The sequence below is a fragment of the Scyliorhinus canicula genome, chromosome 5 (assembly GCF_902713615.1).
Source record: "Scyliorhinus canicula chromosome 5, sScyCan1.1, whole genome shotgun sequence".
In the NCBI taxonomy this organism is placed as follows: Eukaryota; Metazoa; Chordata; class Chondrichthyes; order Carcharhiniformes; family Scyliorhinidae; genus Scyliorhinus; species Scyliorhinus canicula.
In genome coordinates, this window is record NC_052150.1 from 30577264 (window position 1) to 30605120 (window position 27857).

The window sequence follows — 27857 nt, forward strand, 5'->3', positions numbered from 1 at the left end:
AAATGGGTGAGGACATTGATAGTGACCCCATCCTTGCTGCCAGCCTCCCTTCTTTTGACTCCTCACCCCACAAATTTCCCTCTCGCCATCACCCATATGCACTTGCGTCTGTGGCGATCCTGGGCTCGGGTACGTGTAGTACTGGAAGCAGCCACTTCCTCCCCAGTGTCATTGCTGAGCACAGAAAATGTGTCAGCAACCTCTGCTTGGCTGGACCTCTGCTTGGCTGGCAGCTCTCGATCTCAGAGAAGGCCCACTACTGTCCAGTTCAGTGCCTGATCAGCATTTAGTGCAGTAGGTCTCAAAAAAGAGGTGAAACCGGGCTCTCACCAATTTTCCAGCCGACGGGCAAGACCCCCTTCACCTCCATTAAATACTGCCCTATGTGGAAGCTTCATTTGAGATAAGAGAAAACAATGTGGCCAAGAAGGTCAACTAAAGTTAAAGTAAGAGGGAATCCATCAATGTTGGTTGGACCAGGAAGAGAAAAAATTAACTTCAGATTTGTGCAGACGTTTCCTAATTTTAGTAAAGAGGTATGTAAAAATCATAAAATAAAATTCATCATATCCTTCTGCATCTTTGAGAACTTGAATCAAACAACTTGAGAATAATTTAAAGAAAAATCCTACCCTACGACCTCTTATTCCTCTTCGTCCTTCATTACCAGCTATTCCAGGTTCTCCATCCTCTCCCTGAATCCCATGATAGACAAATACAGGTTAACCAGAGAGTTATACCTTCACTGTAAAATGTAAGACAACAAGAATTGTGATGGTTACCTGTGGGCCAGTGTTTCCAGGGTTTCCTCGTCCTCCCTAAAAATATAATTGAAGAGCCGTCATTTTAGACCATATATATGAATGCTGCCATCATTCATTCTATTTATTATTTTACTCTGTAATGTTTAATGGTACCTTATTATTCGTACCTTTAAGGTGAACAGTATTAGGTAGGAACTATTCAATTCAGGCTGTGAGATGTAAAGGTTGATTTCTCTGAGCATTGTGCCAAAGAGTGCCCACCCCCCAAAGCTGAGAGAAAATGGACCAGGTAGCCATTGTGCTGAGTCTCCTCAACATCTACACTTCCCTGGGATCTTCATAGCTTCCCATCAGGGAGGAATGGAACTGGATCCACAATGACAAAGGTACAACAATGTCATGGAAATAAGGTGGCGTAGGGGCTCTTCCTTGTCTTTCCACTTTCATGTCCTCTTAGAAGAATTACTACAATGTAGAAGGTGGCCATTCAGCCCATCTTGTCTGCACTGACCCTTTGAAAGAGCACCCTACATAGGCCCCCGGATCCCAGGCCATCTTGGTGGCTGCAGTGAGTGTGTCGTAAGTGGAGGGTGTAAAAACAGCTCCAGCTGCTGGGCTCTTATGACACTACCTCTAGCTCCAGCGGTTAGAATGCCTGCTGGTCCTGAATTGTTCGGAAATCACGCCAGCGGAATGCAGACCCATCGGCATGTCTGAATTACTTCACCAATTGCGCCCCCAACTGGACAGCGAAGCGCACGCAATTCAGTACAGACGTCAACACTTTCAGCGGGATTCTCCGCCGGCGGGATGCTCCGCTTCGCCAGCAGCACACCCATGCCCGCGGGATTTCCGATGGTGTGGGGTTGACCACAATGAGGAACCCCATTGGCTGGCTGCGGGAATGAAGAATCCAGCTACTGGTGGGTGTGTGCCACACCGGAAAACGGGACTGGCGGGATGGAGACTCCCACCCTTAATCTCCCAAATGGAGAATTTCACCCTGAGGGTAATTAGGGATGGGCAATTAATGCTGGCCTCTCCAATGATGCCCACAACCCATGAACAAATTTTTAAAAAGTCTAATTCTATGGTGACATGCATCAGATAATTTGCAGCAGAGGTCAGAGCACCAAATTCACGATATTCTTAATTTTTCAGTGATTAATTTTCATTTAGCCAAAATTTGGAAGCATTGTAAACAACACTCTCAGACCTCCAACCTATGTTCTCCAATCTTAATGACAATCAAGCAGGACTTGGCACCATAAACTGAGTTGTAATTTCTATTTAAATAATTTCCTGACTTCTTTACTTAAAATCAACACAACACCACCCTCTGCAGGAATTACAATCAAACAACACCACGTAGACCCAGCTAAAAATGAAACACTTGAAACTCTCAGGTGGCGCTAAATTTCATAGCCACAAAACCCAGCACGGGGATTCCAAGCACAATTAACCAACACCCAATGACTGCAATGTGACAGCACTCCAACTCCACGCTGCTTGCTGCATTAAATATGATCGCAGCATTCCGCCACTGCTAACCACCTTGTTCATTAGCTGAATGTATTGTCAAGACTCCAATATTGTGAATGAACGTATCAGTGGAAAGTACCATAAAGAGGGAGAGCAAGGCTTCCATAGTTTTTGGATGTTGCATTGGAGAGAATGGCGCAAAGGAGAGAGGTTCTGTATCTAGCAGGGGCCATGATATATGATCAAGAAGCACTGGAAGCAGCCAGCCAAGGGGGTTGATGCCAGGAGTCAAGGCTCAATGACGCGGAAGGAGTGCTGCGAGAAGTTCAATGATCTCACGAGTGGTCAAGGCGAGTGAACACATATTTAAATGCCATATCCTACCTCCTGCACCACTTGCCTCAGCCACTGCTCAATTCACCATATCCCCATCACTATTAATCAGGACTCATACCTGACATTTAGATGCTTCAGCACATCCTCACACAAGTAGACCTGCTGTTATCCTCTCACACACACACACTCATCATAGAGCTTGCACACACTACCATCTATTTTACCACAACAAAAATGTTGTGCAGTCGAATTTCACAACACTGACAGACTTCTATCTCTCTTGTAGGAAAAGGTGGCACACAATGGGACTAACAGTAGGAGCTGCTTGTACGTCTTGACGCCCATGGAGAAGATCATTCTGATCATTATTGTCTGAGTTGATGACCAGCAGAGTGGTGGAAATCAATGATGTTATCTTCACGTCCAATACACTCACATTAAAACTACACTCGCTTCCCCTATAAAAGCTGCAGATGATATTAAAAAAGCATCTCTTTCTTTCCTTTGCATTTCTGTATCACCACCTTTTCCTTTTGCCTTTCAGATATCTAAGGAATGCAAGATAGCTTAACCAGGAGGAACATCAAGAAAACAGTGACGGCAAAGAAACACCATCACTTGATTTCACAATTACAGCCATCAGCCGATATTGACACTCAGTAATTTAGAGGATAGCAGAACAGCAAGTCTGCACATTGTGAGAAGCTGGGAACAAGTGCCCGGCAGTCAGGGCAGGGGGCAAGATAGTACAGGTTCCAGCTTCCCAAAGATGTGGCTGTCTACAGTTTCTGCTTGAGAATAATCAGCTGAGCCTTTCGATGGGTCGGCTTTAACAAGAACGACATGTGCAACTAAACACTTAATGCAATGGGAAGATAGCAATCACTGTGTTAATTGTGGAGGAGGTTGGCATCAACTTGGCAAAGGGTTTGTGTAAAGCTTGGCGCCATCCTGTCGAGCATGGAAGTGGTGGCCAACTCCATCAGCACACTTATGGACGCAGTCAAGGTGAAGAATATGTTCGTTAATGGCCATAACTCTTGGGATTCTCTTTTCCCACCGGCAGCACGCCTCCAGTCGTGGTTCCATGGAGCACAGACCAATTGTCCTCTCTCAGATGCCAGCACTCATCCTCCAGTGCCCTTGATATTGCCCCTCTGTCAGCCAGCCAGTCAGCAACCCCAGACTGTGCACTCCATAGAGAGAAGATACAATCCACATTCAGGCCTTCTAGGGTCAGAGCTTCAGGAGGTTGGCCTGCACCTGCGATTTCCTTCCAGAACATCAGCAGCCACTGAGAATAGGACTGTACAGGAGCACCAGGATAGGTGATAATCAAATGCACAAGGGTGATTCGTTGATTCATGAGATATGGAATGATTGCATTTATAAGTTAGGTTTGGAAAGTTTATTTTGTGGTGGCTTTTATTTTTGCATTGTGGCTGAGCACATGCTGGGAATGTAGGATGTGAGACTGCTGATGAGCGGGAAATTGGCATTATTGGCATTGCAATCCGATTGGCATTACTGGCATTGAAATCCGATGAATTCTTCACAGACAGCCCAGCCAAAAAGGGGTCATCAACATAGCTTCCCACCTTCTTCCTCCTCCTTCTCAAGCTCCAAGGTCTCCTCATGCTTGTGTTGCTGTGCTCATTGCCCTGATAACAAGGGTTGTTGTCCCTTCAATGATGAAATTGTGTAGCATGCTGAAAACCATGACAAATCTTGACACCCACTATTCTGAGTATTACTTGACTCCTCCAGAATGATCTGGGCAGTGGAAGTGTTATTTCAGTCTGCTCGTGGACTGCTCCATCACATTTTGTGGCAGCATGGCTTCTATGATATGCCTGCTCTGCACACGTGTACACATGCTTCTGGCTCAAGTGCACAGCGGACACCTGCAGAGTGATGGCATCATGACTGTACATAGGATACTGGGAATGGACTTGCATAATTCCCTGGCTATGCTCGCACACCACCTGGACACACATGGCACAGTTGACATGCAACATTCGCAAAGTTATGTGCGTGCAGTCCATGACACTACTCCATGGGAAATCCTGCAATCCTATCAATGTTTTGTGCTCCCTGTGCCTGCTTTTCTCATGTGGCACCATTTGCCTTGAGCCCCACGCTGCTGGTAAAATACCAGCAATGTCAGGAAGCAGTCATAAATGGCCATTATTTAGTCACATAAGCACCTCTATTAGTCCCAAGATCAGGTAGGTTGCCCAACACCTCCGCTGTTATTGGTAACATTCTATCAGGGCAAGGCAGGTGGTGCCCATTTTTAAAATTTGTTCATGAGACATGAGTGTTGCAGGCTGTTCCAGCATTTATTGCCCTTGAGGGACAGTTAAAGTCAACCACATTGCTGTGGGCCTGGAGTTACATGTAGATCAGACCAGGTAAGGACGACAGATTTCCTTCCCTACAGGATATTAGTGAACCAGATGGGTTTTATGACAATCGACAATGGTTTCATGGTCATCATTAGACTTTTAATTCCAGATTTTGATTGAATTCAAATTTCACCATTAACAGTGGTGGGATGTGAAACTGGGTCATAGAATTTACAGTGCAGAAGGAGGCCATTCAGCCCATCGAGTTTGCACTGGCTGTTGGAAAGACCACCCAAGTCCACGCATCCGCCCTATCCCCGTAACCCAGTAACCCCACCTAACCTTTTTGGACACTAAGGACAATTTATCATAGCTAATCCACCTAATCTGCACATCTTTGGACTGTGGGAGGAAACCGGAGCACCCGGAGGAAACCCACGCAGACACAGGGAGAACATGCAGACTCCACACAGATAGTGACCCAAGCCAGGAATCGAACTTGGGGCCCTGGAGCTGTGAAGCAACTGTGCTAACCACTGTGCTACCGTGCTTCCCGCAGATCATTACTCTTGGTCTCTGGTTAACTAGTCCAGTGACAATACCACTACGCCACCGCCTCCCCTAGCCATGACAGTCCGCATAATCCCACATGATTTTACAATCTGCACCCTTCCTAACCGGCTGCTCCGGTGGAGAGCGAGGGAGGGATATTCCTTTTATTGTTCCTCAATGAGGTCTAGTTGAGGAATTGCTCCCTGAAAATCCTTCCAGCAGCCTGTCCTGCTTGGCATGCTCTCCACTCAATCTCCAAGTCATGGACCGGGATTTGCTGCTCCCATCCACGTCAGGTGGGTTCAGTGACTGAGGCAGCCAATATCAGGAGAAGGCCAAAGTCGCGTCTAGCGACGGTGTGAAACCAGGAAGTAATTGCCCCCACCCTTCTGTTACTGGTCGACCACATTTCGTCTTTCAACAACAAAACCTCATTACAATAAACTAACATATAATTATCACTAACCATCCATCCATGGTGGCGTGATGTCAGAACGATGCGAAGCACGTCTTGTCTCAGAAGGCGTGCACCTGGTGAGCAGTACTCCCGGGGGAGCTCAGAGATGAGTGCAGCACTCAGTGGGGAGAGAGGAGTAGCACCTTGATGCTGGGATAGTGCCAGGTCCTTGCCAGATTGATGCCAGGGTAATGCCAGAGTTATGACAGCTTAGTACCAAGGTAGTGCTAGAGGAGTAACTGGGTGAAGATTGCATCTTGGTTTGCTAGCTGTGGAACAGGGTGACCTTTAAAAATGGCACCCAGATCATCGAGTGTCTGATTTTAAGGCGGGGTGGCGACTTAAAAGCGGTACATCATGGAACCCGTGACTTCCTTTATTTTTCTATGTGTCACACTATATGGAGGAGACAGCCACCATTGCCGTCCGAGGCTTCAGTGCCATTATTCCCATCCAACATCGGCCTTTGGCGATAGTGGAGAAAATCCCAACTATGAGCTACTTCAAGAGAGATGGATACTAATGCACCTATGTCTGCCAATAACTGGCTTGTGCAGAATCTTTGAAGTCAGCAAAAGCTCCTCAAGTCACAACACTCCCTGACGACATTGGCAATTTCAAATAACAATAGAAAGCAGCAAACACTTATAGAATTGAAGCAACAGTCATAATCCGAAAATAGTTGAGGATCCCTGGTGGGGGTTCCTTCCTGCTGTTGATCACTGGTTCAGTTGTGTGAGGTTAAGGGAGTGTGCTAGCTGAAGCATAGAGCACTGGCTTTAAGTCAACATTGTGTGCTGATTGACATCATGAACGTCTACTCAGCATACACGCCCACCTACATGTTATCCAATGTAACTCCTCCCAAAAGGTGTGCATGCATGACATGGACGCCATTTGGGGCACCAAACAGCACCCATAACACTTCAACAATGGGCTCCACCAATCTAAATTTTGTCCAAAATTCCTGCTGAGCTGATGCCAAGTGTAGCAGGAAATCAATGGAATCAGGTCCTTGGATCTAATGCCCTGGGCAACTGATATTTTGGAAATCTCTGCGGTGTTGGGGTGAGGGGAGGGGGCGTCAGAAAATCCTTGATACCAAGAACCCATTCCAAAAAATTACCTATCCCTTTCCAGAGATTTGCAGAATGTGACCTTGACCTTGAGCACAGAGTGGATCCTACTTCCTTCCATCCCAGGAATGAATTGCATATTAATCTATAAACTGCTTATGGAAAGCAGATGGTACCTACAAGAATTATTTTTGTGGGAGAAGTTATCTTATTAGCTCCCTCTTAGGACTTTGTGAGGTGGATGGATTCGGTCACCCCAGGCTCCTTTGGAAATCAGCACTGGCTTCTTTGTCAGGCCAAGTGTTCTGAGGTCTCATTGAATTTTTCTCCCCATCTGATTTAGTCTCAAGAAAATTTGCAGTATTTTTCTTTTTGCCATCAAAATAATGGGCTGGATTCTCCTCAGCCCCGTGGCGAAATCGTGTTTGGCATGGGGACGGAGAATCAACATTCCTGCCGGAATCAGGCCTGGCGCCGCTCCAGCAATTCTCCGGGCCCCAAATGTCCGCCCGTCCGTTGAATTACTCAACGCGGCTGGGGGGCCACTACCAGAGGCCCACCCAGCGATACTCCACTCCCGTCCGGCTGAGTTCCCGACGCAGTGGAACTAACATGGTACGGCCGGTTGAGACTCTCCCGTGGCAGCAGCGGAATCAGTTCTCAGCTGCCCTGGAGGCGGGGCGGGGTGGATCGGGCACTGGGGGGGGGGGGGGGGGGGGGGGGGGGTGACTTATGGGCAGCCGGGGCACAAATCCCACTGGTCCAATACAGGGGAACGCGGCCGATCGGGGGGGTCCTACATTATGGAGCTGTCTCTGCGGTCCGAATCCAGCATGGCGTTCGGCGCGGCCGCTGGAGGCTGCCGCCATGCGCATGTGCATAACCGGAACTGGAAGTGAGGGGGGCCGTATCCGCAGCCAAAGCTGGGTGAAGCACTCCGAGTCCCTGCTAGCCCCCTGAAGGTCAGTGAATCGGCTGGTATTTGTTTCAGGAAACTCGGGAGTGCAGCACCTGCGTTTTTACGCCGGCGTGGGGACACAGCCCAATTTTGGGAGAATCCAGCCCAATATATTTGTAAATGGAATTAGTCTTGCTCCAGTGGGAGAATGTTGGCAATCTTTAAGAAAACTTAGAGTCCTGATTTGCTTTCCAACGCACCATTGTTGTTTTTCGGTGTCAGAGGCAGTGAGCGTGATCAAACGGCCTCTTAACCCCCAACTTGGTAACGCCCATCAAGGCCTTTAAATCCCGCAAGATTTGCGATGTTCCGGCCGTCTCGTGAAATCTAAAGACATCGCAATCTGGATTTCGACCGGCGAGGGCGGGATTAGCCTCATTTAAATATGTATGCGCCAGATTATCTCAGCACCCTGGAACTAACAGCCTCCCCAGTGAGGCCTCGAGCGAGCGCAGTTTAGTACTGCCCCACACAACATGTATCAGGCATAATGGGGTGGGGGTCTCCCAGGTCATCAAAGGCCTCCGAGTGGCTGGGCTCTGCCCAGGGTGGTGGCCTGGCACTCCCATTGCCATTTGGGCACCTTGGCACTGCCAGGGTGCTAGGCTGGCAATGCCTATGTGCCCAGGTGCGAGGTTGTCCATGTCATGAATTGAGCCTGGGGGTGCCCTGCTCCTACAAGGTGCGTGAGGGGATCTGAAGGCCGCAACGGGGCGACTGAGGGGGTCCAGAGATTGGGGCGGCATTTAAAAATCAGCTTGTCAGTGTAAGAAGTGAGGTCAGTGTGGCCTCGGAAGGGTGTTCCCGATCGAGGCCACCAAAAAAAACAAAGTCCTGTTTGACAGTTGGGTCATTCTCAGCTCTGCAGGTTTCGAGAAACACTCCGCTATTCCTGCCGAAAATAGGACTTTGTTTATATCTTGGTAAATCACACTTACTATGTTTGGAACTCCCATCGGTAAGGTTTAGGGTAAAATGCTTGGTGCGTTCTTGGGACATTTTCCTTGCATTGTTTTTAGGTAAACCTGAAATTACTTTATTAGATATAGATGTCTAAAAGCAGCACCCAGAGAAATATTGTACAAGAACAGTAAACATTTAATTCTGACCAGAAAATATATTGCTCCTTCTCCATTTGAACATTTCCCGCTCATTGCCTTGCAATTTAAGGAAGTTTTGCCTTTGTTCGGCATCTTTCAGTTTTGCAGAAATAATGGGGTAAAGGGAGAAACCCGAGTTTTGATCTGTACATGAATGTTGGCAAAACTATGGTCTCAATAACATTTCATTTGTCAGAAATATGTTTTCAAAAGCAAAATAAAAAGAACAGTGAAAAATATTTTTCATATCCAGAAATAGAATGCAGGGTGAATTGAGTGCTTGGAAGAATCATGGGTTAGAGATATGGCTACAACACATCAAGTTCTGATCCGCTGATCCATGCATTTACTGCAATTGTGATGTATGCCGTATGCAACAATAATATGGTTACCTTTCTGCCTTTTATTCCTCTGACACCAAATCCATTTTTGCCGTCTGTCCCCTATATAATAAGTAACATTTTCAACAATACAGTAATACAATTTGAACAATACTTTCTTCTATGACTTGTTATATTTAAAAATGTAGATTTGATCAAAAGCAAAGCATAGTTATAATATATCCATAAGCTCATGTTTTAGAATAATTAGACAAGGAAACTTCAAGAATTTCCGACTATCCCTCCTCCTCCCCACTCCAATACTCACTCCAGTAAATATTGGGCTATTTTGTTCGGTGAGAGAATTAGATTGTGTATGGCTGATCGTTGTGAACTATAGTTAGAAGATTGTCAACGACTGTGGTGCTTGGTGTTTAATGGGTAGGTGTCATGGTTGGGGCTGTTACAAGTAGATGTGCCTACTCTACATCTCTCTCTGTATTATTTTAACCTCATAGTTAAAATAGTTCAAATAAGAGTTTGTATGTGTATATTCACCTTTCATATGAGAACTGTACCAACCTAATTTTCTATCATAATGTTCTCATTAAAGTTTCATATGATTATAGATGGTTGATACCCATTCTTGCTGGTATAATGGAAGATTAAAAAGTGATTTCTGGTTCTTGTCACACATTCATATAGATCAAGTGCTTTGTGTGAAAGGGAACATGACTATATGCTACTCCATAGTTTACTAAGATTATTATTAACAATTTATTTATTACAACAGGATTTCTCCAGGCAAGAGAATTAAAGGATACAGTTACTGATCTGTCAATATCATTGGGGAGTCATGCTGTCGAGGAATATGAATGAATGATATGGCTACAGCAACCTCAGCACAATATCCCACCTTGTGCTTGCTTAGAACAAAGAAGAAAGAAAAGTACAGCACAGGAACAGACCCTTTGGCCCTCTGACCCTGCGCCGACCATGCTGCCCATCTAAACTAAAATCTTCTACACTTCTGGGGTCCGTATCCCTCTATTCCCATCCTATTCATGTATTTGTCAAGACGTCCCTTAAAAGTCACTATCGTCCCTGCTTCCACAGAGTTCCCTAGAGGGAACACAACATCAATGTATTTACTCAAGAAACATAAATGATTCAAGCCTGGCTGCAAGTTTCTGAGTTCTGATATGACACAAAACTCCTTAAACACTTTGGATTATATTCTATATGTCATAATCAATTGTGCTATTCCAAAAAAAATAAGAAAAATATCAGTGAAGTTGTCATTCAAAGCATCCACACCTTTAACTACCATTTTGCCTTACTACCTTTGTCACTGACAATTATTTGAACATTGATAAATTTGACCAGTTATTTTAGTATGTATGAAGGTAGCCTAACATGTGATATTTTAAGGTTTCTAAGTTGATATGTGAATTTTGTATGTGGAACATTACATGAACTGTGCATTGTTACATACAATTAAGCTCATGTTTGGCATTCCGCTGCTCACTCTAAGACATGCATTGCCAGGTTATGTGGGTATGATTCATTCATGGATAGTCTACTACAACCATTAGGATGAAACCGGTTTTAAGAGCCCAAACCACAACTACTCTATTCACAGGACTAACAGAAGTGATTTATTTTTAATCAAGGTACTAAAATCCATCCAGTGTAGGAAATACATTCTGAAATTAGTCTGAAATGATCCTATGTCTTCACTTTTCATTTTTGTATTCTTTCCACTGTGCGTCATGGATTCTATTCTTCTGAAAGTGTTAGAAGTAGAAAATCATATACGCACTTGCCAAACTTCAATCACATTGCTACAGTCCTTGAATGCTTGAGCAAGAAATGTACTACATTTTGAATTTGGGTATAACGTACAAAATTGCACAATCAAGGATATTTCTCCACATGATTAGTAACTGGGTTGGTGCCCTTCAACTTTATTTGTAATGCTCTTCTCGATCATTTGTCATCAATTACTTTTTGTGTTGCCAGAAAATGTTTTTCAAGAAAGTATAAATGGAAGGAAAACAGAAAAAAGCTTACCATTATCCCACGAGGTCCCGCTATTCCTATCACACCTTTGTCCCCAGGATTTCCAGGTTCGCCCTGTTAATAACCCAATAAACTGGTTAATAATACAAGTATATTCCAGAGATTATTAGGATACATTTACAATTTAGCATTTTCAGCAGAGGGCTTCATATAACAAAAGTACATAATTAGGAATTAGGTACAGAAGTGTAAGGTTTTGATAATTATTTTTTAGAAGCTGTAATATGTATGTATTTTATTATGTATGTCTGTAACCATGTTTTAAAACTACACTTTTGATGTTTTGTTGTTCAATTAACAGTCAAGGTAATTGGGGAACAGGAAAACAGTTGCATATGAAGAAACAAAATTGTTTTATTGTTTTAGTACAGATCTACCTTAATGGTCAAAGTATAATTAGGGCTTGTTTTTAAATCAGTTTGAAGGAATTGCTAAAACATTGTGAACATAGGATGACACTATGTTTAAACAAACCATACATTGCTTTAATTGATCTGTACCAGAGCGAGAAACCTTTATTCGATGACAGGCATTGTCAAACTCGGGCGCGGGCGGATGTCAGGAAGGTCGCGGAGCTGTCTGTCGCGGCGCTCCCGATCGCGCAAATCTGCGCACAACAGCCGCCCTGCGCATGCATGCCTGATCATCGGTGCGCATGCGCAGTGCGGCCGCTTTTTTTTTTCAACGGTCGCAGTTTTTTGTCTTACAAGTTTGGGGGGGGGGTTTTATTCATTTATTTTATTCATTTAATTTTTATTTTTTTCATTTATTTTATTCATTTTGTTTCTATTTTTCATTACAAGTTCGGGGGGGATTTATTTGATAAAATTTTACAGGACAAAAATGCAGAACTTTGGACAGATGGAGACTCCATAGTTTCCAACACCGGAAGGCTTCACCTTCATCGAACAGGTTCCATTGGAGGAGCGTGTAAGAGGGCCAAAGGGACCCAAAACCATTTCCTCCATTTTTGTCAGCAGCAAACAAGGTAAGAGAAAATAGTGGGTCGCGCAGGTTGGCCGGCGTGGGTCGCGAAGGTCAGCCGGCATGGGTCGCGAAGATCGGCTGGGTTGGGTCCCGAAGGTTGGCCGGTTGGTAAAAATGGGTCCCCAGGAAAAAAGTTTGAAGAACACTGTTCTATGATATTATGATAGGAAATGGTTTTACCTGTTGTGTTTAATAGCTTTAGCGTGGACTTGGGTTAAGATATGTTGACAAGAGAATGGGACTTTATTTATGGCTTCTCTGTAGCTGGAATGAAATGTGCATTTGTTTATGATGGAACGTAAACTTCTGGGGTGGAAGTTTTCCATTTCCGATCAGAGTGCTGGCTTCAGAGGCGAGAAACCTGGTGTGCAGCTCAGCCGCGTTTTCTTTGCACATTGTACAGCACTCTGTGCAAAAGAAAATGGAGGCATGGTCCATGCCATCAGGTTAGCGGGACAGGTTGGACCTGGAAAAAGCCAGCAACACCAGGAGTCTCTAAAAGGACATTCCGATCTCAGATTTAAAAAAGCAGGAAACCCCCCCACACACACTTCCACTTAAGGAGACCGCCCCATAGGCAACCCACACACCACCCAACCGACATGGGGAAATCCCCTCACAGATAAGGAAACACCTCCCCCGCCATAAAGATCCCTAGAGGGACCCCCAGCGCTGTCCAGGGGCAGTGCTAGGGGCAGTGCCACAAGGTTCCAGGGCCAGGGCAGTACCAAGGAATGTTCCTCTTCGCCCAGGGGTTATACATGCTTGTACATACCCAGTAGATTCCCTTCATCTGGCTCCCAGAGACGTCACGTTGGCATGGGGAGAGAGATCCCAATGTGGTGGGCGACCATATGGTGGGAAAGCCCTTTAATGTTATCATAATCTATTTAAATGAGTTTCCCACCCATTAAGTTACTGACAGGAGGCAGGAAAATCTGAAAACAAGATCTCGTCAATAGGATACTCTAGGTTTCTGACTGGCCCGGGATTTAGCGCCCACGTTGCCATTTGTGCCTGGGGCAAAAGTGGGTGCAAAATCCCAGCCCTGGAGTCCACGACCCATAAAGCAGTGGTCGCTTGCAAAGGTGGGGTGATACAAGATTTGCATCAAATAACCAGTAGGAGGAGTGAGTTTGGACCATTTCCAAAAAAGGGAGGAGGAATGGGAGACTGTGGGATAAAAGTTGAGAAACTATAATCCTTATTGGCACAGTGATACCATAGCTTCAGGAATGTGACACTTCTGGACACAGTTCAAAAACAAAGAATGGGGATATTGCCTGTGCGGACAACGTAAAGGTTTCCTGGGATCTTCAGATATAAAAATCCTCCAGGTTGCCTCCACTACTTCTTGATAAGTATATGTAGAATCTTATTTAATAAATTAACCTTGATTCATAAATACTAGCAATTCGTACCTTGTAGGTCAAACATAACTGAGGACCCTCGTGTTAGAAATGAAAAATTTGAACCTTAAGAGTTTGTTTTATTGAGAAGGATTTTATACCTCAAACCTCTAAACTTTATAGAAGCCAGAACAGCTGATTAGCAGGTTGCAAGATTCTCACTCCATTAAACTCTACCAGGAATGGCAGCTCGTAAACTGTACCCTCTAACCTTTTCTTGATTCTGTAACATAATTCCTTACACATACAAAAATTTAAATCTCCACAGGTTGCCAACTGTAAAACATACAATTTACATGTAATGGTGTAAAGTCCCAAATGATTAAAAATCATTTAATATTATTGAGTGAACAGACCATGAAAAGCAGGATTACCGCTCAATAGTATATTCATCTTATGAAAGAGAAGATAATTGTATTTGCCCACTTTGAACATAGCCGGCAGCAAAAATTACATTTCTCAACTGTTATGACAGATCTACTCCATAACTATGATTTAAACTGGCAACTCTTAATGTAAGGTAAGGTAAAGTCACCATAGTCCCATTTGACCATAGGCTACTTTCCCCTTTGAGGGTGAGAGCTGACTGGTGGTGATCTAACCTGAAGATCACCAATCGGAGGTGAGGGACAGGGTTGAGAACTGATATGGAAGTGTAAATGCAAGTATTTGATAAGAGTGCTTTTTTTCTGGTTAAACGCCTTAATCTGAACAGTATTTTGTCTGAGCAGTATTCTGTGTCAGTGAACTAACTGAAGTTGTTACAAAGGGATGCAAGGCATCATGCGTGACATTCCCATTCTGTTTGATCTGGTAGTGATTTTCATTCAATCATGCCTGCTGTTCTATGGCCTTTGTACAAATTCTGACTTTCACAAAGCATTTTATCTATCTGAGGCCATCTTTATCTCCGCTGATAATTTTCCCAAATCCAATTTTGGAGCTATGGAGCATTATCAAAACAAAATGTAGTTACGCCTTTCTAACCCTTTACTAAAATTATCTCCCACTTCTACTAATTTATTTTTTAATCCTCTTAGTACACAATTTTTACTCTTTGAAAGAGGATGGCAACTTTATAGTTTCAGATTGAACCTTGACAATCATATTGGAGAAATATTCCTCTATTATTTCATTCCATTCTACAAATCTAACTAGCGACCTATTTTATCTTGGCAGGATTGCTGAATCTTACGCTCTCTGGGCTGCAATATGAGGCAGGATCTCAACTCAATAGACTTGCACTCAGCAGGGGGGCACGTAATGGGTCAGGAACCCATTTGCAGTTGAAGGAGGTTTTTCGATGCTTCTTTAACTCAGACACAACATTAGCATTCCACTTCTGGGTTACCCTGGCTGATCCGGGAGGGCATGCAGGATGACATGCTGAATCTGAATCTGAATCTGTCAAAGGAAGGATTTCTACTTCGAGACCCTGGCAGGGGTAAGAATGGGTGAATTGTACCTTGATTGCTGGAACCACAGGAATGGAGAGGGGGAGGCTGGCTGCCAAGTCTTGGATTCTTACCTGGAGGTCTGTGTTGTCTGGATCTAAGGGACTAAAGTGAGGTGACGTTCGTCAAGCATGGGAGGAAGAGTCCAGCCTCTCAAACCGAACAGGCACCGGTGAAAATGGCCAAAGAAATGAGCAGCAGCAGGAGTGTGGTGTCTCCAAAATGGAGAAAGTGCATTAAGAGAGGCAAGGTCTCAAGAGAGCAGGAAAGGTGAGTGGCAGAACAGGTTTAGGTGATATTCTCAGCATTCTCCTGCAGCTCCACTAATTCCTCTCTCCATACACATCCTCACTTAGACAGCCAACACTCACCCGCATCACATCGCCTTCTCCCATCCATGCCTTACAGTTATCTACAAATGTTGCCCTTTCCTCCTCTCCACACAATCCATTTCTCACACTGACCACCCACTGTGTTCCCTCCTTGCAGAAGAGAGCACATAAATCCAGGCAGAGACAGATAACCATGGGTGTCCCCCCTTGACAGTCACGGGTTACAGGCCACTAATGTCAGTGACATACTTCTGTGAAAGCCTGAGTCTCTTGAAGCACTGGTGCTTACACTTAAGGAGGTTCTCTGGCTTGAGACCCTCCATTGGGGTATCTTACCTTCTCTGCTCAGGGTCTCTCTGTCTATCCCATCCGACCTGTGGAGAAGCTTGTGGCAGAGGGGAAGGCAGCTGAAGTTGCTGCCACTGTTGGTGTTGCTGCTCCGCTTGTTCCTCATGAGAGGCTCGCGCTAGTGCTGCACCCAGGCTGCAGGAAAGGCTGACAGCAGGGAAGTGAAGTGCGAAAGAGGAAAAGCATACTCTCAGAAGAGATGCTGAGAAGGGCCAGCGTCTCACCTGGCCATGGACGGAGCTCTTCACTATCTGCAGGCTTCACAGCCTGTCGGTTTCACTGAAGATGTCCCACTATTTCCTGGTCTCAGTAACTCTGCAGTTTGCAGAGACCTTTGGAAGCCCATGTTCCAGCTATTGAAGCTGCAATGTGGGGTTAACTTCACAGTGAATTACCTGTTTGCATAACAAAGCTCCGCACAAGCTGCACTAGGGGCTTTTCACAGTAATTTCATAGAAGCCTACCCATGACAATAAGCGATTTTCATTTTCATTTCATCTCAAGGGAACTCCCCAACTCACCTGCAAACTAGCCAGATCCAATCTGCAGGTTCCCAACCTGATGTACGATCAATTGCACAAAGAATAAGGTTGGGTACAACTGAGGCTTTATTGCAGTCAGATGCGCGGCCTTCTGCTGCAGCTGGCGAAATGGCAGATGAATGGAGGACACACAGGGGCTACCGGCGAACCTGTAGTACAGGTCCTACCTTACATCCCCTAATACAGGTGTACAGTGGTTCACTACACGACCCGATGCCAGTTTTGGGAGGATTTAACTCCATGTTCACATTGAAGCACACCTCCCAGTGATGGTTAAAATTTTGCCTAGCTCTCTGGCCCTTATGGTATCTTTGCCACGTATGTCACTATAATAAATGTATACATACATACATTTGACTACATTTCAAAAATACTTCATCAACAGTGAGGCACTTTGAAACATCCTAAAGTCATGAAAGTCACTATATAAATGAAATTCTTTCTTTCTTAACTTAATTCTGCTAAAAGCCAGCTTTTTATGGTCCCACCTTAGACATTTGCCAGCATGCATCTTATCATCAAAGAGGTTAAATCTACATTAGGCACTATGTCTATTCCACTGATAATCATCTTGTCTATGTTGAATAAATAGTAAATAATGATACTTACACTCCTCCCTATATGGCCAAGTTCACCATTTATTCCCAGAAGGCCACGTTCTCCAGTTGGACCCTGTCATGTAAATAATACAGAAGTACTGATTATTGTAGCTGCATATTTCACAATTGCTCAAGAAAGGATAGTGCCAGAGGACTGGAGAGTGGCGAATGTTGTTCCTCTGTTCAAGAAAGGGAATAGGAATGACCCTGGTAATTATAGGCCAGTTAGTCTTACTTCGGTGGTTGGTAAGTTAATGGAAAAAGTCCTGAAGGATTGGATTTATGACCATTTGGAAAGATGCAGCTTAATCCGGGATAGTCAACACAGACTCGTGAAGGGTAAGTCTTGCCTCACAAATTTGATTGAATTCTTTGAGGAGGTAACTAAGTGTGTAGATGAAGGTAGAGCAGTTGATGTTGTACACATGGATTTTAGTAAGGTGTTTGATAAGGTTCCCCATTGTCGGCTCATGAAGGAAGTAAGGAGGTGTGGGATAGAGAGAAATTTGGCCAATTGGATAAGTAATTGGCTATCACATAGAAGGCAGAGGGTGGTGGTGGATGGAAATTTTTCAGACTGGAGACCAGTTACCAGCGGTGTACCACAGAGATCAGTGCTGGGTCCTCTGCTACTTGTGATTTTCATCAATGACTTAGAGGAGGGGGCTGAAGTGTGGGTCAGTAAATTTGCTGATGACACCAAGATTGGTGGAGTAGTGGATGAGGTGGAGGGCTGTTGTAGGCTGCAAAGAGACATTGATAGGATGCAGAGCTGGGCTGAAAAATGGCAGATGGAGTTTAACCCTGATAAGTGCGAGGTGATTCATTTTGGAAGAAAAAATTTGAATGCGGATTACAAGGTCAACGGCAGGGTTCTGAGGAATGTGGAGGAACAGAGAGATTTTGGGGTTCATGTCCACAGATCTTGCCACTCAAGTGGATAGAACCGTGAAGAAGGCTTATAGTGTGTTAGCGGTTATTAACAGGGGGCTTGAGTTTAAGAGCCGCGGGGTTATGCTGCAACTATGACCCTGTGAGACCACATTTGGAGTATTGTGTGTAGTTCTGGTCACCTCATTATAGGAAGGATGTTGAAATATTGGAAAGGGTGCAAAGGAGATTTACCAGGATGCTGTCTGGTTTGCAGGATATGTCTTATGAGGAAAGGTTGAGGGAGCTAGGGCTTTTCTCTTTGGAGCGGAGGAGGATGAGAGGCGACTTAATAGAGGTTTATAAGATGATGAGGGGGATAGATAGAGTGGACGTTCTGAGACAATTTCCTCGGTTGGATATAGCTGTTACAAGGGGGCATAACTATAAGATTCAGGGTGGAAGATATAGGAGGGATATCCGAGGTAGGTTCTTTCCTCAGAGAGCGGTTAGGGTGTGGAATGGACTGCCTGCTGTGATAGTGCAGTCGGACACTTTAGGAACTTTCAAGCGGTTATTGGATAGGCACATGGAGCACACCAGAATTACGGGGAGTGGGATACCTTGATCTTGGTTTTGGACAATGCTCGGCACAACATCGAGGGCCGAAGGGCCTGTTCTGTGCTGTACTGTTCTATGTTCTATGTAAACCCAATTTAGGATTAAGCGTGATTCTTGAAGCTGACCAAAATTTATCAATGTGTGCTTTACTGGATATAGGTTTAAAATTAGGTGGGAATTCCACATATCGTGAAGCAGTAAGTCATCAACATGATCATTGGTTTTAAAGCATGATGGAGGCTGGGATAACCCAATTTATTAATAGCGGTGTTGCATTTAACATAGGCCCTTAAGAGAATGAGACTGGGGAAACAATATTGGACATCCAGGAAACGACAGAGTTGAACAAATATTTTGCCTCAGTGGAAGACACTAATAACATTCCAAAAATAAATAATCAAGGGGCAGACAAGGGAGAGGAAAGAAATACAACAGCAATTACTCAGGAAAAGTAACTTGGGAAACTAATGGGACTAAAGGCCAATAAGTCCCCTGGGTTGCATCCCAGGGTATTAAAGGAAGTAGCTACAGAGGTATTGGATGCACTTGCAGTAATGCTCCAATAATCCTTAAATTCTGGAAAAGTCCCAGCGGATTGGAAAAATGTCAACATAACACCTTTAAGCAAGTAAATATAGGCCAGTTGGCTTATATTTGTCATTGGGAAAACAGTAGAGTCCATTATAAAGGATGTAATAGCGAAGCATTTGAATGCATAATATAATCAAGCAGAATCAGCATGGCTTCATGAAGGGAAAATCATACCTGACAAATATATTAGAATTCCTTGAGGTGTTAATGAGTAGGATAGATGAAGGGGAACCAGCCCATGTAATAAACTTGAATTTCCAAAAAGTGTTTGATAAGGAACCACACAAAAGACTACTTAATAAGGTGACAGTTCATGGTGTTGGGGGTAATATATTAGCATAGTTAGAGGATTGGCTATCTAATAGAAGACAGAGAGTTGGGATAAGAGGATCCTTTTCAGGATGGCAACCTGTAACTAGTGCTGTGCCACAGGGATCTGAACCGGGGCCACAATTATTCCTAATATATATTAATGATTTGAATGAGGGAAGTGAATGCACTATTGCCAAGTTTGCGATGACATAACAATAGGTGGGAAGGCAAACAGTGAGGAAGATACAGGATATGGACAGGTTAGATGAGTGGGAAAAAAACTTGGCAGATGGATTATAGTGTAGCAAGATGTGATGTTATGCACTTTGGCAGGAAGAATACAGGAGCTGAATATTATTTAAATCAAGAGAGACTGCCAAAAACTGCAGCACAGAAGGACTTAGTATATTAATCATAAAAGACAGTAGGCAAGTTCAGCAGGTAATTGGAAAATCAAATGGAATGGTGGCCTTTATTTAAAATGGAATGGAGTATAAAAATAGGAAGGCCTGTGAAGGCAATACAAGGCACTGGTTAGACACACATCTGGAATAATGCAAACAGTTTTGGTCCCCTTATGTAAGGAAAGAAATGCTGGCATTAGAGGCAGTCCAGATAAGGTTCACCTGATTGATCCTGGGTATGGAGGGACTTTTGTTGAGGAAAGGTTGAGTAGATTGGGCCTGCACTCATTGGAGTTTAGAAGAATAAGTTTACATTTTTGAAACAAATCGGATTCTCAGGGGGTTTGACAGGGCAGATGCTGCCACCCCTGGTGCCACCTGGACACCATGGCCATGCCAACCTGGCAATGCCACCTGGGCCGCACAACCTAGGTGCCACCCTGGCAGTGCCATGGAGCCCATGTGGCACTGCCAGGTTAACAGGGGAACTGCCAGGGTGCTACGCTGGCAGTGCCAAGGGGCCCAGTGGCATAATGCCAATGTCCGGAATAGGGACCAGGGGTGCCCTGCCCCTATGAGGTGGTGTGTGGGGGGCTTAATTTTGGTGAGTTGTGACACTAGGGGGGTCTGGAGGCCTCGGTGGGGTGTCTCGAGATTAGGACGTCCCGATCTCTTCCTGCACTGGCAAGTGGAGCTCATTGATGCAAGAAATGGGACTAAGTGCGGCCTTGGTGGGGTGTTCCTCGCCAAGGCCCAGAAATGAAACATAATCCTGTTTAATAGTGGGATCATTCCCAGCGCTGCCAGCCCCTGACTAACACGCTTGACACGGTACATTCATTTCAGTTAAATCATGTCCGTAGCCATTTTTTGGGGCCTTGAGGAGTTTCTCACTGGTATCATTATTCAAGAAGGGCGAGGTGTCATTATTCAAGAAGGGAAGTAGAGAAAGACCAGCAAGTAATTATAGGCCAGTGAGTCCAACATTGGTGGCAGGGAAATTATTGGAAGAAATTCTGAGAGACAGAATTACTCTTCACATGGAAAGCCAAGGATTAATCAAGGATAGTTGACATGGCTTTGTCAGTGGGTATTCATCTCTAACAAATTAGGTTGAATGTTTTGAGGAGGTGACTAGGTGTGTAGATGAGGGAAGTGCAGTTGATGTAGTCTACATGGACTTCAGTGACGGCCATCACGGGAGACTGATCAAGAAGTTAAGAACCCATAGGATCCAGGGCAATTTGGAAAATTGAATTAAAATTAGCTTTGTAGCAGGTGGCAAAGGTTAATTGTTGAAGGTTGCTTTTGTGACTGGATGCCTGTGTCCAGTGGAGTAATGCAGTGATTGGTGATGGGTCCTTTGCTGTTTGTAGTGTACACTTATGATTTAGATGTGAATGTAGGGGGTATGATCAGCAAGTTCACAGATGACATGAAATTGGTAAATAGCGAGGAGGAAAACCTTAGACCACAGGATGATATAGATGGGCTTGACAGAAGGGTAAAACAATGGCAAATGGAATTTTTGGGAGGATGAACAAGACAAGAGAATATACAATGAACAGTAGGACGCTAAGAAGTACAGAGGACCAGACGGACATTGGGGTGCATGTCCAAAGATCCCTGAAGACAGCAGGACCGGTAGATAAGGTGGTTAAGAAGTCATTTGGGATACTTGCCTTTATTAGCCGGGAGAAAGAACTTAAGGGCAGGCAAGTTATGATGGAACTGTATAAAAGGTCAATACCCTGGGGGCATAGATTTAAGGTACGGGCAGGAGATTTAGAGATGATTTGAGGAAAAGCTATTTCACCCAGCGGGTGGTGGTAATATGGAACTCACTGCCTGAAAGGAGGGATCTCTGAAAACATTAAAGAAGCAGTTAGATGAGCACTTGAAATACCATAGCATACAAGACTATGGACCAAATGTTAGAAAATGGGATTAGAATAAATAGGTGTTTGGCGGCACAGACACAGTGGGCTGAGGGGCTTCTTTCTGTGCTGCAAAACTCTATGACTCCACCACCAATGACAGTGACAGTCATTAATGTCTTCAACTTTGATGCTCAGCATCCTGCCGACCCCTGAAGGGACATCACATGAATCAGTTGCTACTTTTGCACATGTAGGATATTGAAGCCTAATTTCTCCATGCACTCACTGACATCATTTCAGGAGCACCAGGAGATGCAGGCCCATTTTTATTAAACTCTAAAATGATGTGTATTAATGCACATAACACAGTAAGCCTGATGCATTTATTCTCAGGCAAATGCACGTGATACATCTTTTTGAAGGAGCTGAGAGTTCTGTGCGTGGCAAATTATCCATCACAGGTTATCCAGTGCATAGCAGACAGATGTCCATCAGACGAGTCAAGTGGCCATTTTAAAACTCAAGATGGCAGCTGGTGGAAAGTGTTACTCAGAGGCCAGGTGGTGGAACATGCACTTATCATATCTCTGCGACTTGTTTTCCAATAACAAGTCAACCAGATGGCTGCTGAGGTTCTACACACGCAACTTGTGCATCTGCCATTTGTAGTTTGTTGCCATCTATTAAGCCTTTCACTTAAGAAATATCTGGCCAATTGGCTTTCCCCCAGTTCAGCAAGGTTATCCAGTGAATCACCGAGTATGAAGAACGGGAAGATCTCCAGTTTAATCCCTGACCTGTGCTAAATTTGCCTATCTCAATCGGTGACAGTAGATTGGAAAATAATCTGATTTTATACAGCTGGGCTACAGAGAGTGTAAAACACAGCGTGTGTTCCTGTTTCTGACCATCATTCCACAATTCCTGCTGGGAAGGACATATGCAGATTAGATGAGGACAGGATGAACTCCACTATGACATTTCCAACTATCATATAGCCTTGTGGGTATTCACTGTTATGATTGAAGCATTAATAATTAGCATTTGGGTGAGGTACCACAACAAGAAAGCAATGGTATTCACTGACAATGGAGAGTAGGAAGACAAATTGAAATCGGAAGAGAAGACAAGTTAAGACAATGCAAATATTTGGAGCATCGTACCTGAAGAGAAATCTCTTTTATCAAAAATAATTGAGACCAAATTTTAAAGATAATCCCTGGATAGCTAATTCATGATCCCCACAAGAGAGACATACCAGATCCAGGCATTACACCTGACCATATGCTCATCTTTGCCAACAGGCCTAAAAGTGATTAGTCCTGTTTAAATATTAAATGGGTTGTGACTAACAGCCATTAAACAAAATATCTGGCTCAAAATTACAGATCATTCAGTACCACTTCTCATCATCAGATGCCACTGTTGCTCCAAGTAAGAGGCTCAGTGAAAAAATCTAGAGTACAGTGTTGTCTGGAACAGTGTTCTTCACTGGGACATAGAGGCAAAGTTGCCAATTTACACATAGCGCTGGACTCCACATATAAATTCTGGCATGGATATTAATGCACCTAACTCACAACCGGCTTGACTTCCATCTATTAAAATGACAGAAAATTCCACAATAACCTCTGACCCAAATCCCATCTAAGAGTATTTTCACTGCCTCTTCAGCTGTTCCATCTCTGCAGAGCCTCTTGATATCCCGTCTGAAACTTCTGCTTCTTGTTGACATCACTCTGCTCAGGTTGTGCTCTGTTCCCAGGTCAACGTGAGCACTCAACAACCTGAACTTAGGTGATGGCTGTTTCTGCAACCAATCCCTTGTGCCGCAACTTACTATCTCAGTGGTATTTTCCCCCCCGTTACCACCCCCCCCCCCCAACACTGCCCCCAGCCCTCAGTTCCTCCAGTAACATCCACCCCTCCCAGTAACATCCATCCTCCCAGTATCTCCACTTCTGTTCATTTTCAGAATCCAGTCCTCATAGAGTGCACCTCCTAAGTGGCTTGAAGCATTTAACTATTTTGAGTCGACATTTTGCAGTGTATGGAAGTTCTGGATTGAAATCTTTTAATATTTTACCATTTCTGCTCACCTCAGAATCAATGTGAGGAGCACTCAGCGAGTGAACAGAATAATACTGTGCCCTGAGGCTCGCAGGATAGTGATTGCCACACAGCATGATTGCAAACATACCTTCATATCCATCTCAGGTCTAAATCACTCTGTCGTTTCCTTCACAATGGTTCAGCAGAACAAATTTCACAAATCTGACCTAAATCTGCATAAAGCCTCTTCATTACAGGTATACCAAGACTCTGCTCCATTACAAACCTGTCGCCCTCGAGCTCCCAATTCTCCTTTCTGACCCGGAGCACCGGAAGAACTAGGTGAACCCTGCAAGAAGAAAGGACGTGTCAAGAATTGTTTGTATACTGTAGCAAATGTTTATAAGGCAGTAATGATCCACCCGGGACACAGGTTGTTTTATAGATAGGAGTTTCTCGTCCAACAAGATTAATACCAGCCAAGGATTGGCTCTACCACACATTTTGGAGCAAGGGAAGGTCTTATCTATTTCGGAAACTCATGTGGCTAATCAGTAAAACCTTGTGTGGCATTTATTGTGGGGTGCTCGACATCTGCCACGAAAATGGGTGACACCCTTTCTGACCCCGATCTCTGGAAATTAAATCCGCATGGCCGAGCATTCTGAAACCGGGGCTCGTGGGAGACATTTAATTCCAGGACTTCCCCCAATGAGGTGGAAATCTCACCCCCGAAAGAGCAGGCTATTCAGAGACTGGCAGCTCCCCATTGTAGGGGTTAGGTGGATTGGCCATGCTAAATTGCCCGTAGTGTAAGGTTAATGGGGGGATTGTTAGGTTACGGGTATAGGGTGGATACGTGGGTTTGAGTAGGGTGATCATGGCTCGGCACAACATTGAGGGCCGAAGGGCCTGTTCTGTGCTGTACTGTTCTATGTAATAATAATCACTTATTGTCACAAGTAGGCTTCAATTAAGTTACTGTGAGAAGCCCCTAGTCGCCACATTCCGGTGCCTGTTCGGGGAGGCTGGTACGGGAATTGAACCCGCGCCACTGGCCTTGTTCTGCTTTACAAACCAGCTGTTTAGCCCACTGTGCTAAACCAGCCCTGGTAAACCAGCTGGCAGTGCCACGGGGAATGGATAGCTGCTGTTGGTAATAAACCTGGGCCTTCACCAAGGATCATCAGTGGATGCCTGGAAAAATGGGTAGGACTTGCGAAGAGGTCAGCCCCAATGCTGTGTCCCTTAATCAGACACTGTGACTTTGAACAAGGGACTCCCCCAATTAGACTACATGCAAACCCCAGGGTTCCCCCACAGTCTCCCCACATGGCAAGCCCTCGCCTGTTACTGGTTGAATACCAACAATGGCTGGGTGAGATCCTGCCACATCAACAGCACCCTCGCCCAGAACTGACCTCGTGATGGGGGTGTGGACATTAAATTCCAACCCTTATATGGCATAAAATTAGAATTTCTTCGGGTAGTTTTTCCCAATCTTTATTAGAGGGCATTTTAGATTTTAAATCATTTCTTCCACACTTAACTTACAATTAAAGATACAATTAAAGATACAATAGAACCAATCTAATACTGTATTGTTTGCCAATATTATGTTGACAATGTACATATCAACTACCAGAAGTTTTAGTTTGAAAAAATCGTACAATATATCCGGCACTCCGCCCACCTTAGATATTCACTCTCTCAACCACTAATGCAGCGTATACCACCTACAAGATACACCGCAGCAACTCACCAAGGCCCCTTCGACAGAACCTTCCAAACCTACAACCTCTACCACTAGGAAGGACAAGGGCAGCAGACACATAGGAACACCACCACCTGCATATTCCTGTCCAAGATAGAGGCTATTCTGACTTAGAAGTAGATCGTCGTTCCTCCATTGCCACTGGTCAAAAACATCGAACACCAGCCCTAACAACTATGAAGTGTATTTATACCACATGGACTGCAGAGATTCAAGGAGGTGACTCACAACATCCTTTTCAAGGGCAATTAGGGATAGACAATAAATACTGGCCTTGCCAGCAATGCCGACGTCCCATAATTTAACTTTTTAACACCCACACATTGCTGCAGTTGGTGTTGCGGAGGAAGGCTACAGCTAATTATGGTGCCTGTAGTGATATTCAGATATCAATATACGTGATCAATGTATGTAAATGTAGTACAGTCTTTCAACACTCGATGGCTCACAGTCGGATACTTTCAGAACTGGGGCGGGATTCTCCCCTACCCGGCGGGGCAGGGGGACCCGGCGTAGCGGAGTGGCGCCAACCACTCCGGCGTCGGGCCTACCCAAAGGTGCGGAATTCTCCGCACCTTTAGGGGCTGGGCCCGCGCCGGAGTGGTTGGCGCCATGCCGACTGGCGCCAAAACCAGTGCCAACGGCCTTTGACACCCGCCGGCCGGCGTCGGGGCTGGCCGAAAGGCCTTCGCCGGTTCGCGCATGCGCCGGTGTGTCACCGGCCGCTGACGTCACCACCGGCGCATGCGCGGTAGGGGGGGTCTCTTCCGCCTCCGCCATGGTGGCGGCGGAGGAAAAAGAGTGCCCGCACGGCACTGGCTCTCCCGCCGATCGGTAGGCCCCGATTGCGGGCCAGGCCGCTGTGGGGGCACCCCTCAGGGTCCGATCACCCCACGCCCCACCCCAGGACTTCGGGGGCCCGCTCGCGCCGCCAATCCCGCCGCCACCAGAGGTGGTTGAAACCACGTCGGCGGGATTGGCCTGTCAGCGGCGGGACTTCGGCCCATCGCGGGCTGGAGAATCGCCGCGGGGGGCACGGCGATCGGCGCGGCGTGATTCCCGTTCCCGCCAATTCCCTGGTGGCGGAGAATTCTGGCCACGGCGGGGCAGGATTTACGCCGTCCCCGGGCGATTCTCCGACCCTGCGGAGGGTCGGAGAATTCCACCCCTGGTTTCTAAATCAGATGATGATGTGCTCCTGAACACTGAACAAGCAAGACATAGAATGGCTAGAGTGAGAGCAGTTAGAACTAGTTTGTTCTAATAGTGAATAGTTATATAGTTATCTGTATTGTACTTTAATTCTTTATTGTTAGTTTAGTATTAAGTAAAAGGACTCACAGTTTGTTATTTTATTGCTCATTAAATAGTTCACCTTTCAACAAGATGACTATTGATCATTGTAACATCCTGGTGGATTCAAGAGTAATATATATATTTTAGATAAGTCATTATTTAAAATATAACACTGCCATTTCCAAGCTCTATCAAAAATGGGTTATGCAAACCAGACTGTTGCATTTTTCTAAAGGAGTTTAAGCCCAATTGAACTTTATTGATTTGATGTCCTTGTTGAAGACACAGTAAAAAAAACCTCCATTGTGATTTAAATCACGAAGTACAAGGAGGAAAATTAATACATTGGGAGTACATATTTCCACCGGTCGTGCTGCTTTATAGAAAACTAAATAAGTTCAGTCAGGTTGAATATATCAAATCTGACACATTTGTGGAGTTAGATAATGTATTTTTCCATTACAACTGTTACCTAGGAATCATTTCATACATCATTAAAAACAGTACATGATTATTCCTGTTTCCAGACCTGGAACTAAGCCATAAAATTGAAAATATTTCTACTTAGCTTTTTTAAACATGATTAGCTTATTGAGCGAGGCAGGTGATTCAGTGCAGGCGAGCCTCAACTCAAATGGATTCATTCATTAAACACGAATAAATCATGGTACCCACTAAACAATTAGTAGGATACAAAGAAGAAACCATCCTGCAGCTGTTAGTTTAGCAAGCAGCATTACTGTGGATGCGGCTTTCATTAACGATTACTGCCCGCGAAATAGCAACATCTTTCAATGACATTCTTCTCTGTGATTAAAACTTCTAATGTTCCGAATGAGAGTTTAAACAAAACTAATATGCGCTCCACTACAATGACAGCATGCTTCCACCACAATATCATTGCCTGTGTG

At 44.7% G+C, this 27857-nt stretch overlaps 1 protein-coding gene across 1 annotated transcript in view; it reads right to left on the reverse strand.

The window, feature by feature from the left end:
- The window catches only part of LOC119965888 (collagen alpha-6(VI) chain-like), a 204048-nt gene that overhangs the window by 54011 nt on the left and 122180 nt on the right, over positions 1-27857 (reverse strand). The window contains exons 23-28 of the mRNA XM_038796853.1: positions 24163-24225; positions 17157-17219; positions 11467-11529; positions 9466-9516; positions 783-818; positions 633-695 (exon numbers count right to left, since the gene is read on the reverse strand). Coding sequence (XP_038652781.1) covers positions 633-695; positions 783-818; positions 9466-9516; positions 11467-11529; positions 17157-17219; positions 24163-24225 — 339 coding nt within the window. The remainder of the gene's footprint in view (positions 1-632; positions 696-782; positions 819-9465; positions 9517-11466; positions 11530-17156; positions 17220-24162; positions 24226-27857) is intronic.